Source organism: Halichoeres trimaculatus, unplaced genomic scaffold, assembly GCF_033239565.1.
Source record: "Halichoeres trimaculatus isolate MK-OKI-2021-1 unplaced genomic scaffold, fHalTri1.1 fHalTri1_scaffold_4, whole genome shotgun sequence".
In the NCBI taxonomy this organism is placed as follows: Eukaryota; Metazoa; Chordata; class Actinopteri; order Labriformes; family Labridae; genus Halichoeres; species Halichoeres trimaculatus.
In genome coordinates, this window is record NW_027437182.1 from 15,663,498 (window position 1) to 15,675,460 (window position 11,963).

Consider the following 11,963-nt stretch of genomic DNA (forward strand, 5'->3'; position numbering starts at 1 on the left):
CCTTCCATAAACCAGAGACTGGCAGAAGTGTCAGAGCACCAGCAGGAAGAGGGAATCCTTTTCATCATTTTTGAGCAGCTTAATGCTCTGCCTGCCTGCCAACACCGCTCCATTTATATTCAAAGGACGGGAGTTCTCCAGCATCAAGTACATGATTGATACAGCCAGTTTAAACACATAACATCCAGTCATGAGGAAAGAAAAGTACCCAAAACCACATGATGCCAGTCAAAATGATAATGGGTTAGGGTTATGTTAATGTGAAGTAATCCAGAATTTAAAAATCCAGAGATGGACTGTTTTGTTGGTGCAACTGCCAGCAAAGGTAAAAATAATCCAATAAAACAAGCATTAATCTTGGTATCACATTAACTGAAAGGTGACCTTGAATGTCAAGAGAAACACTTTTGAATAAAATGCATTATTATTATTATTATTATTATTATTATTATTATTATTATTATTATTATTATTATTATTATTATTATTATTGTTGTTATTATTATTATCATCATCTGCTTTGACAGCATCCTGCAGTGGATCACTATCCATCACTGACAGGAAATCATCAAGGAGAATACTATTTGATAAACTCCAGTGTCCTCCAGCTGATAAAAATAATGTATAAATAAATATAAAATAAATGTGATAAATTAAAAAAAAAAAAAAAAAAAATCGGTGTATATGCTGCCAGCTTGCTGTCATGATGCAGATCATGTGTTAGAACTGGGGATTCTGTGAGTCCAGGGAGATGCAAGGTGTTCAATGCCTGTGGAGTAGCATGAAGTGCAGAAATCAGTACTAATGTACAGTGCATATGTACATAGAGTTAGATCCCTGTGGATGCTTGTTGCCCATAATAAAGGCATTTTTATTTTCAGCTTTCAATGGAAAAGGTTTTAATGAACCACAAGAGGGCAGTGTTACATTAGGTTTTACAGGAAAAAGTAACTACAAACTGAAGGATTTAAGACCACCCTCCAAAACTAAAACTAGCTGGAGTCATTTATACAATTTATAAGTGTATTTTTTATTATTAATATTATTATATTTCCTTTTTTTTTGTTTGTTTGTTTGTTTGTTTGTTTTTTTGTTTGTTTGTTTGTTTGTTTGTTTGTCTGTTATTGTTTTATGTTATCTGATAGAATTTTGTGTGTTTTGCTGAAGTGGAGCTACCAAGATGCAACTGATGTAATTGTGACACATAGCACAGTAAACATAAAAGAAATACACCAGACTTGTTAAGGGAATGTTCTTTTGTTTGTCTAACTTGAACAGTTTTCAAGATTGACATCAGTTCTGAATGTAAACCTTAACAACAGTAGTCTCTTTTAAAATTCCATGTAGCAAGACATGAACAAAAATGACATGCTTGATCAGTTTTCAGCAAAACCTTCACAAGTGAGTATCAGGGGAGCACAAAGACAATATGACCTGTGCCATCTCCAGAAACATTTCCATCAGCATTTTTACACAATCAATTTACAATATTATTAACATCAAAATTTCATGTGCAATCGTTTGTAAAAAGCTTTTCTTTAACACCTATCGTTTCCTGTCAACGAACTGAGCAGCACTCTCAAACCACACCTTCTCCACCTGCTCCTTCCCAAGCTCCCACATCATAGGGAGAAGGTCAACACTCCTCCTAGAGCAGAGCATCAGATATTCAACATTTTCTGGGTACAATAGCATAAACTGTCGAGGCAAAACCAATGACTGGCAGAAGCGGCACAGTACCAGGGGGTAGAGACAGTCTTTTTCAGCCTCATTCAGGGGAAGGACACTTTCCCAGCCCGCCAAGACAGGTCCGCCTACCTCAATGGGATTAGGGTGCTCTGTCATCATGCACATGATGGTGATGGCCAGTTCGTGGATATAGTATCCACTGTTCATGTCTCCAAAGTCCAGGATGCCAGAGATCTTGTAGCCGTCATTCTCATCAGGTTGCACGAGTATATTGAGGTCATTGAAGTCACCGTGGTTAATGCCTAAAGAAAAAAAGAAAACACAAGGGTTTTTTTTATTCAAGAGAATTCAAATTACTGAAATATCTGAGAACACATACTGCATCAGTTGACAGGATACATGGTGCCAGTGAAAAACCAAAGCTGAGCTCCCAACAAGGAAGGTGAGGAAAGTTTCAAAAATGATCTGTGCCCTTTGTAGGATGTTAAAACTTTAAAGTTACAATATCCAAGTTATTAACCAGTCGTACATGCTGTACCCTGTAAACTGGCGATCATTATCCAGATATTTTCTGTTATTAATGTTTTAATTACAATGTCAGATATCCTTATTAGACAAATGCTTCATGACAATCTAAAACCATTTAGATTATTCTCTTTTTGAGGGGTGCATCAGGCTAAAAATGATAAGTTGGCAGGGTCACTCTTCTTCAAAACACCAATCTCTGCTTCCCCTCCAAGAGAAAAAAATACGATGTAAGAATTATTTTCTGTAATTTTTGTATCATTGTGTCTTTATGTTGTTGCAGCCCTAAAATCAGAAAGCACAAAAAAACAGAAAAAAAATTAGAGCTGTATAGACAACCCAGCAAGTATGTTGAAGGCAGTTCAACATTTCTTAACGTGATAGCTACTCAAAAATTGCCCTACCAAACAGTTGGGCAGCAGGTGAAAGGGTTAAAACCTGTTTCTTCCAACTCCATACTCTTAACATTTAGTAAATATGTATTTTACAGCTTGTTTAATAAGACTAACAAGCTATCCAGCCTTGTCCCTGTCCCTTAAAACAGATTTTTCAAAAACAAACGGCAAGATGTTTCATCTGTCAGCCACAGCCTGGAGCAGGGATCTAACATTGAAGGGGATGACAGACGATGTTTAATGTAATCCATAGTAATAGTCAGCCGGCAAAGTCAGCTGCATCCTTGTACAAATCAAGTGAAAGCTCCATTTATTTTAATATTTCAGGTTGACTCCTCTAAGAAACATGCCAATATTTAGACAGAGCATGATGCTGGGAATTCCAAATGTAATTTATGAAAAGATCTTTTAGGAAAATCATCAACTGTAAGGAAAATATTGACATCATTCATGTAGTCAGAAGTTAGTTATTCACACAAATGATAAAAATGTGTTCATATGATACAGTAGAAAAGCATATATATAGGTAAATCAAGCTCACATTTGCGGAAGTTGGATTGTTTGGGGACCACAAAGGTTTTGTACTTGTGAATAACAGACTTCACTACTTCCTGTAGAGGGTCTCCATCCAACAGATGGGTGTATCTTTCCAGGAGGGGGGTATTTGAGAGACTCCAGATAAAATTCTCTCTCTGTATTGCGTTCAAATGAGGATGATCAATCTGAAAAATATGTGTAATGATGACAGAGAGCAGATGGCAAAGAAAAAGTACAAATCATATGTTAAAGTTTCTACCTCTTGGAGAATAAGATCCATCCTGGCTGCAGTCTTGCCGGTTTCATACAGTAACTGTGGTGTTAAAGTAGACTGGGAAATGGTGGTCCCAGGCAGATAAGTCAACAGCCGCACAAGGTACTTCTGACTGCCATAACCACAATCTATCAAAAAAACAAAATGATTAGTATTTCAGGCCTTTACTATTAGCACACAAAGACAAAAAAGTGCAAGGATTTCAAAGTGGTATTTTAGCTTTCAGCCTGCAGAAACATGCCTCAAACTGAATGTCAGACAAATGGGCCAAAGGTCAGCAGTTTGTCATAATGCCTACCTGTGATTCACAGATATCGCATCCTTACATGCTTTTATGACTTTTTTTAGAATTTAAAACTCCTCCACTCACCAAGTTTTTGGTAAATTAAACTGAAACCATGAACCAGACGAGCTCATCAGTCTTCAGCGGGGAGAAATTGTGAAAAGACACAGCCACATTCACACACTGAATCCCAGGCTAGAAGATGGTATGCTAAGAGTTGGTGGAAGACTTTGTAAGGCTACCATGTCAGAAGAGTCCAAACATCCTGCAATACTAGCAAAGGACCTTCATATCTCTGACCTGATCCTCTAGCAAATACATCAAGAAGATTTTCATAGTGAAAGGAATTGCTGGCTAAATGTTTCATCTGCCGAAGGTTACATGGAGCCGCAGGCCAGCAGCAAATGGCAGATTTACCCAAGGAGAGTGACACCAGACAATCCACCATTCATTTGTGTAGGAGTGGACTGCTTTGGACCATTTAGGGTCAAGCATGGGTGAAGCCTTGTCAAAAGGTATGGAGTCATCTTCACATGTCTGGCTACCAGAACAGTTAATCTGGAAGTTGGTATAAATAAGTTCTTACAAACAGAGTCAATTTGAGGACCACTTGTGTCAAAGTTCAACGTTTCCCCTCCACTTCTATGATGGAAAAACGGCCTCTTGTCAATATTTAACTCCACACCATCACATCCTCACCTCTCCTCAACAGCATGTACCATGAAAGAATAGGGCCTCTTTTCAAAATATAACTCCTCTTCTCATTGGCATGTGCCATGGAAGACCAGGGCCTCTTGTAAAGTTCAAAAATATTCAATCTTGTTTGTCACACTGTATATATACCCTGTACACCTGAATAAAGCTCACTTGGGCTAGGCCCGACCTAAAGTTTTGTTAAAACAGAAGTTGCCTTCTCACTCAACACAGACTCCTTTATCTATGCCTTGAGATGCTCCATTGCAAGACTTGGGCAGATCAAAGAGCTTCTTTCTAATCGTGGAACCAACTTTGCTGGTACACAGCGAGATCCCACTGGATCCACTTGATCATGGAGGAGTATGGGAGAGGTTGATTTGCTCTGGGAGAAAGATCCTTAACTGGTCCCCCTTTTCACTTTGATAAATTTTGCTCTGTGCTTTGTTTTGTGATGACACTGTGTGGCCTTAGGATTTATGTTGCAACGTAAAATATGAGCAAGAAACAAAATTCCTTGATCTTGCTAATTTTTCGTCAAGTGCATCAGGTAAACGTCTCTTTTTTTCTGCTTAGCCTCTTGGCAACCATTTAGGTTTGGAGTGTCGCCTTAGAAAAACTTTTAAGATATTACTTTAATGCTGTATTTCTTAAGTTAAAATAAAGTTGGAGTTTTAAATTCTTTATCAAAATCTAACAAAGTATTTGGAAGTGAGGCATCCCGTAACTTAAAGGGGCTGTGAGGAGTGTTTTTGCAGTATAACTGAAACAGAACTTTGTGGAAGATGTCATACCCATTTCTTCCAGGCTCATGAGCTTTCCTGAGGTGGTGGGCAGAGCTGTCTGTGCAGGAAGCCCGTTCTGGTGCAGGAAGGTCATGGCGTATGTCTGCACCTCAATCATGCCGACGTTCTTACTGTCCTCTGAGTTCACTATCTTCAGGACGTACTCGCCTCCCTCAGCAACTGCCACATAGAAGTTCTGGTCATCATAGCTCGGCAGTGAGCAGATCTCTGCTGGCGTCAGCTTGAAGAGCCTTTTCACCAGCTCATCCACCTGAGGCTGGTTGAAGTTGGGCTTGGTATGTTTCTCTGCCATTATTGCTGTAGGACAAAAATATAATGGATGTCACAGACATGGAAAAATGAGCAAGCAGTGTTTTCGACCCCTGATTTTTTTTTTTTTAATTACTAATATTAAGGTTAGGGGTGAAAAATGTGCCTCAAGGTATAAAAAGGGTTAAATCCCTTTCCACTTCGTCACCACCTCCCAAATACTTCTCTGAGACTGTTGTGGACGTTGGACAAGAAAAGAAAGGTGGAAGGCATATTTACCAAAGTGGCAGGGTTAGAGCAACAGGTGATCTTAAACTAAGATATGGTGGTTAATTTAGAATTGGAAAAAAATAATACAATAAAAAAACAACTGAGGCACTCTGTGGTTGAGCTGTGAATTTCCATCTAGATATAAGAAGCAACTACACGTGTTTGTTTCAGTAGTAGTTCTGACATAGTGATCCTGACTTTTAGGTTTTGTCTTGCGCAAATAACTTTTTACTTTAAGAGAGTAACTGGCTATGACCCCTGCCTGTTGGTGCCCCACGAGCGATGTTTCTCCTGATTGCTTATTGATCTCCTACTTTTTCTATCTCAATAAATTTTAGGAAAACTTTCCTCTTCTTATATTCTTTAACAATATTTTTACCTGAGATCACCTAATCATACTAAACGTAATACCCAATCATCACAACAAACCATGATACCCTACTTACCTGTCAGCGTTGTATGCTTGCCTGGAGTTGAGCAACACATGGGGTGCGTCTCAAAGCTCTAAAGTTTCATCCTTCCTTCCACCACTTGCGTCCCTCCCACCGGAGATTCACAGGACAGACGCGAAATGAAGAGAAGAGAGGGGAATCGAGGAGATTGGTTTTAGTAGGAGTCGTATAGGACGTCCTATAGGATATATCCTCCGGAGCGTCACATGAAGCGATCTGTTGTGATCTGACATTTATTCAGGTTCAACATGCTCATGTTCAACATGCTCATGTTCACGTGAAGAATACCTGCACTCTGTGCTGTTTAGAGGCACACGAATCACTTAACTGGTAAAATTCCACACCATTAGATAATTTATCATTTATTTAACATTTTTTGGAGCGCATCTGATCGTGAGTTCGGAAACTTATCAATGCAAACGAGTTGTGTCTTTATCGTGAAATTCCACCTCAGAATGAGCTGATTTTTTCTGAGTGTCATCCTGAGGTCAAGTACTATCAGTCTAAAGTGGAATGGTCCAGTTATAACTACAGATTTTTTAATAATCACAAATCTTTATAGAGGATATACAGTGAGATTTGAACGTTTAGAGGGCATATATTGTGAAATTCTACAGAATGAGATGTTTTTTTCTGAGTGTCATCCTGAGGTCAAGTACTATCAGTCATAACTACAGATTTTTTTTAAAATAATTAAAATCTTATTATCGACAAAATACAGTGAGATTTGAAAGTTTAGAAGGCTTTTGTTGTGAAATTCCACATCAGAATTGGCTGATTTTTATCTGAGTTTAACCCTCACGCCTTGTACTATCAGTCAGATTGCTTTTACTTTGAAATGAGGCGTTTGTCGCTATAACCGTAATGTGTCATATATTCGCGCACCACAAAACAACGTGTGGGCTGGCTTGACCGAGTGTTTCTACTTGTGTGCTGGCTTGACTTAAGTGTCTTTTTCTCTCTCATTTATCTCCGTTGTGTTTGTGAAGTCTCATGTGGTCAGCCTATCAAAATAATGGCCTAATTAATTGCTTGGCGAAAATGAGTTTTTGGCTTAAATCATCTCTTGATAATGCTGGCCATCTGGTAAAATTGCTTAAATCTTAAGGCTCATGCTCTTTATGTCATATAGGACACTGGTGTATGTCAAGAGGGTGACTTAGGCCATTTTATTTTTAGCCTTGGTCAAAATTGTGGATTATTTGGGATAAAATGTGTGACTTGGGCAATTGAACAAGCTTAATGGCGGCTGCTTCAAGAAGAAACAGAATGTGTGGGGTTTCATTAGACCTATAAGACAAATAATTTTGAAGGCTGCTGGAGTTTTCACAAGTTATTCTGAAAAAGATGCTTTAGTACAGGGTGTTGGATTAATGTGATGATGATGCCTCCATCTAGTGTGCATTTTTCTGTTTTTAACGTAAAATCAATTCACACATTCATAAGGGTTAAAATATTTATTTTGTTTCATTACATTTCTGCCTCTTCTGACAACACACTGGCATCCATGAACCATTTCCTCTCCACCTCTCTCTTTCCCAGCTCCCAGAGTTTAGTGAGAAGCCTAGTCCCATTCTCAGCAGTAGTCAGGAGATATTCTTTGTTGTCTGGGTATTTTCTGGCATTGTACCTTCCATAAACCAGAGACTGGCAGAAGCGGCCGAGAACCAGCAGGAAGAGGGAATCCTTTTCATCATTGTTGAGAGACATAATGCTCTGCCAGCCTGCCAACACTGCTCCACCCACATCCAAAGGATGGGAGTTCTCCAGCATCAAGTACATGATTGATACAGCCAGTTCAAACACATAATACCCATTCATGAGGAGAGAAAAGTCCAGGACACCTGAAACCACATGTTTCCCACTGTCATCAGGTGTGACAAGGATGTTCTGATCGCTCAAGTCCCCATGGATTATTCCTATGTAGAACGATAATGAAAAAGATAAGGTACCCTTGTTACTGTATACACACTGTAAGAAAAATCTGTGCATGTTAGATGACTAATCCGGTATTTGTTAAAGACGAAAAAAGGACACCACTGATTTATGATATACATTTTTAACACATCAAAACCTTGTGTTCCTAAAGCTGTAGCCTACAAACTATAAAGTGTACAGAATTACTATTACCTTTTTGGAAAGAGTTGATTTTGGGATGCACATGTGTCCTATACTGGTCTATGACTGCTTTGACAACATCCTGCAGGGGGTCTCCATCCATCACTGACAGGAAATCCTCCAGTAGAGGAACATTTGATAAACTCCAGAGTCCTCCATCTTTTTGTAAAGCATGCATGTTTGGAGACTCCAGCTGACAACAAAGACAAATTTTCATTTAGGTTTTTTTGGACATTATTTTTGTCGCACATTGTTTTTTTTAGCTAAAACATGATTATTATGACTCTAGTCTTACCTTCTGTAATGTCTTGTCAATGTTGGCCACCAGCTTGCCAACATAGTACAGATCTTTTGTTGTAACTGGAGATTGTGAAATGGTTTTTCCTGGTAGATAGGTCATCAGCCTTACACAGAAGGTCATGGCACCATGTTCACAGTCTGGCAGGGTAAAGCAGGTGAAAGAGTACAAATGATTGGTTTCACCTTAGCCTGATCACTCAGCTTTTAAGATAAAAGCATCAAGTAGAACTGGATTTAACTATTTAAATTCTTTTGTAATTCATTCAGTTGTTTCCTGAGCTTTGTCTTGAACAAATGAATAACTGGAATGAAAAAAATTAAAGATCTGGTCTGTCTTGGTGAGCGCAAACTCACATTTCCAGTTTGTCTGAATTTCGCTCGGCTGTTTCTTACTACAGTAAGTGCATCATAAATTACAGCATAATGGTATGTTTGTGTAAGGAGAAGGTGATTTAAGTCCTCTTTGCTAAACTTGTAAACTCCATCAGGCTTCTTTGACATCCAATGAACCCACTTTTCAACAGACTACACAGTTAGTGTAGCACAGTAAACACTGTAATGTTTCACCATAACAACCTTGAACTAAAGTATTACATCACAACCCCAATCTTAATCTTCTATAAAATTATGTAAAAACAGTGTAATAAGGTTAAAAATCAGATTGAAACAGAAACTAAACTTCACAGCTCTCAAACAGCTGTGTACATGAGCAAATCTACAATCATCTGTAATGATTTCATTGCCTCTCTGACCTGATAATGTCACGAACACAAACGCATGCCTTACTTAGTTAGAGGTAGAGGTACAACAATCTTTGCTCACTGCTTTCTTTTTTCTTTGTTTTTAAAAACATTGCAGGTCTGTTTCCGCTGTTGTCTTTGGCAATAATCTGATAATGAAAACTCATTTAAAATACTAGCAGTAACCACAAATAAAACATAAAACATGAAAAAAAAAATGGATTGTGAGGACAAATATTTATTTACCTGCTTCCACCATATTCACGAGCTGGCCTGTTTTGGAGGGAAGAGCCACCTGAGCGGGGATTCCATGCGAACGCAGAAATGACATGGCGAGGGTCTGCAGGCCCAGCAGGGTAGTGTCCTTACTGTCCTCTGAGTTCATGATCTTCAGAACATACTTTTTACCCTCCTCGTCCATGAGGAAAAAGTTCTGATCCAAATAACTGGGCAGAGTGGAGATCTCTGTCACAGTCACTCCATAATACTGCAGTGTCAGTTCAGTTGCTTGCTGCAGGCTGAACAATGGCCTTGGACTGACAGATGAATCATCTGCACAACAGAGTAATATAACACAAAATGTCAAAAAGCTAATTTTTATATCAGCATTGAGCTATTTTTGTCATTATTTACAGTATGAAAAAAAGGGAAAAATTCTGCAGACTGTGAAGGCAATTAAAACACAATGCATAAAGTGATGATAGATGTTTGAAGGACTACTGAATAGAAACGAACACACTCACCCATGGTCTCTGAAGAAACTGTAGAATAAGAGTTGAGAGGCTGGGGAGAGAGGAGTGTTTGTCTCAAGGTTGTGCGAAAGTTCTATTCCATCAGTATCTGGAGAACTGGTTGAACCAGATCTCCAGACTATGTCCCCACTATATCCGCACAACTTGGGCAAATTACAAATTTGAAGAGTTTCTCAAAAACAATCATCTGGTACATCTAGTGCCTTATTTTCAGCTAGAAGGGCATAAACATACAATTACAAACAGTTATTGAGAAACACTTCTCCCATTACTGATGTGAGAAAACACACCACATAGACTTAAACAATGACTGTAAACAGGAAGGAATTTTATAGCAGCCTGAAGGCTTGAAGCAAGAGGTGTGTCAAACTGTCTTAGACTTGGGTGAAATATTCTGGTAGTTAAAGCCTGCTGGTGATAGGGAGTTCACTGTCAATCATGCATCATGTTTATTTTTGTCACTTCAACTGTTAACCATTTAGAACAACAATTTTATGTATATATATATATATATATATATATATATATATATATATATATATATATATATATATATATATATATATATATATATATATATATATATATATATGTATGTATGTATGTATATGCAAAAGGTTTTCTAAAATGATGTAAAAAAAATCTACATATGCATATTTCACATTTCATTCATTATCATAAAAATATTAAAAAACTAGAGGTTATGTAGAGGTTAAATGTACATAAAACTATAAAAACAGTACATGTTTGATCTACTTCCACATTTTTTTCTATGGTGCAGTAATAAGGTAACTTACAATGACCATTAATAAGCAAGCAGGTGACATGAAAATGGACTAGATGTATCCCCATCCTAACTCAGTAAAGCAGAAACTGAGGGTGAGAGGTCATGGTCACCAACCTACAGGAAGTTCAAAAGCCTACTAAATATGATATTAAAGTAATAAATACTTATAAAGAAATAAAATTTTGAAAAACATTTTTGGTGTACAACAAATGCATTCTGCCTTAGTGCTTGTATTCCTCGTCATGTTTGAACCATGTGTACACTTGAGCTTGGGAATGTTACCATGTAACTGTTTGTTTGACTAAACCTAGTGAGAGGTGACTCTGACACTTGTAGTGACTACATGGTTGGGACTGCTCCATCTGCAAGACAGAAGACGTTTTTTTATCAGACTTTGTAATTTGTGTTCCTGAGTGTCTGAGTGTCCTTGTATGAGACATTCACTCTGTTTGCTACTACTTGCAAGAGCACATCTCCTGATTTTGATTCCAACTCTGGCTCAACTTACTACATGCTGTCACTCCTTTCCCTCTGCAGCAGACAGTGGCCTCTCAATTGTCCGCACTGTGTCCTGAGCGGAAGAGGAAGGAGGGCTTTGATCAGGTGTTCCAGGGCACATTTCAGGTCCCATTCAGGGGGGGAAAGAAAGTTTTTGGTGTCCACCTTGAAGAAACAATTTGTTCTATAAAATTAATTGAACACCAGAGTTGTAATCACAGTTAGGAAATCATTCTTGCAGGTAGAAGCAAACAGGGTCAACTTCTCATACAGTGATACTCAGACACTCAAGCTGCTGCTCAAAAGAGCAGCTCTTGAGCTCTCAGACTTTTTCAAGAATACAAATAAACTACAAGGTCGGGCAGTGCATTTCCTCCTACTCACAGATGGAGCAGTCCCAACTCTGCAGCTGCTGTATGTGTGAAGTCCTGGGGTGCAGTCAAAACACACAGTTACATGATAACATTCTCAAGCTTCAGTATACACATAGTTCAGATATTGTGAAAAATAAAAGTACTAGGGCAGAATGGCTTGTTCCTACACTACAGAGTTATACAAAGGAATATTTGTTATTCAGCATCAGTAGATTTCCCAA

At 38.3% G+C, this 11,963-nt stretch overlaps 2 protein-coding genes across 2 annotated transcripts; both read right to left on the reverse strand.

The window, feature by feature from the left end:
- Nucleotides 1-1,455: 1,455 nt before the first annotated feature.
- On the reverse strand, nt 1,456-6,252 carry LOC141789601 (hydroxylysine kinase-like). Its single transcript, XM_074669099.1, has 5 exons — nt 6,168-6,252; nt 5,191-5,499; nt 3,406-3,548; nt 3,151-3,331; nt 1,456-1,991 (listed from the first exon to the last, which is right to left on the reverse strand). Exons 1-5 carry the CDS (start codon nt 6,205-6,207, stop codon nt 1,546-1,548), a joined length of 1,119 nt encoding a protein of 372 aa, XP_074525200.1. The 5' UTR covers nt 6,208-6,252; the 3' UTR covers nt 1,456-1,545.
- Nucleotides 6,253-7,643: 1,391 nt separating this feature from the next.
- On the reverse strand, nt 7,644-10,535 carry LOC141788803 (hydroxylysine kinase-like). The gene is made up of 5 exons (XM_074667879.1): nt 10,075-10,535; nt 9,578-9,883; nt 8,587-8,729; nt 8,304-8,484; nt 7,644-8,092 (listed from the first exon to the last, which is right to left on the reverse strand). The coding sequence occupies exons 1-5, from the start codon at nt 10,076-10,078 to the stop codon at nt 7,644-7,646; spliced, it is 1,083 nt and encodes a 360-aa protein (XP_074523980.1). The 5' UTR covers nt 10,079-10,535.
- Between the last annotated feature and the right edge of the window lie 1,428 nt (nt 10,536-11,963).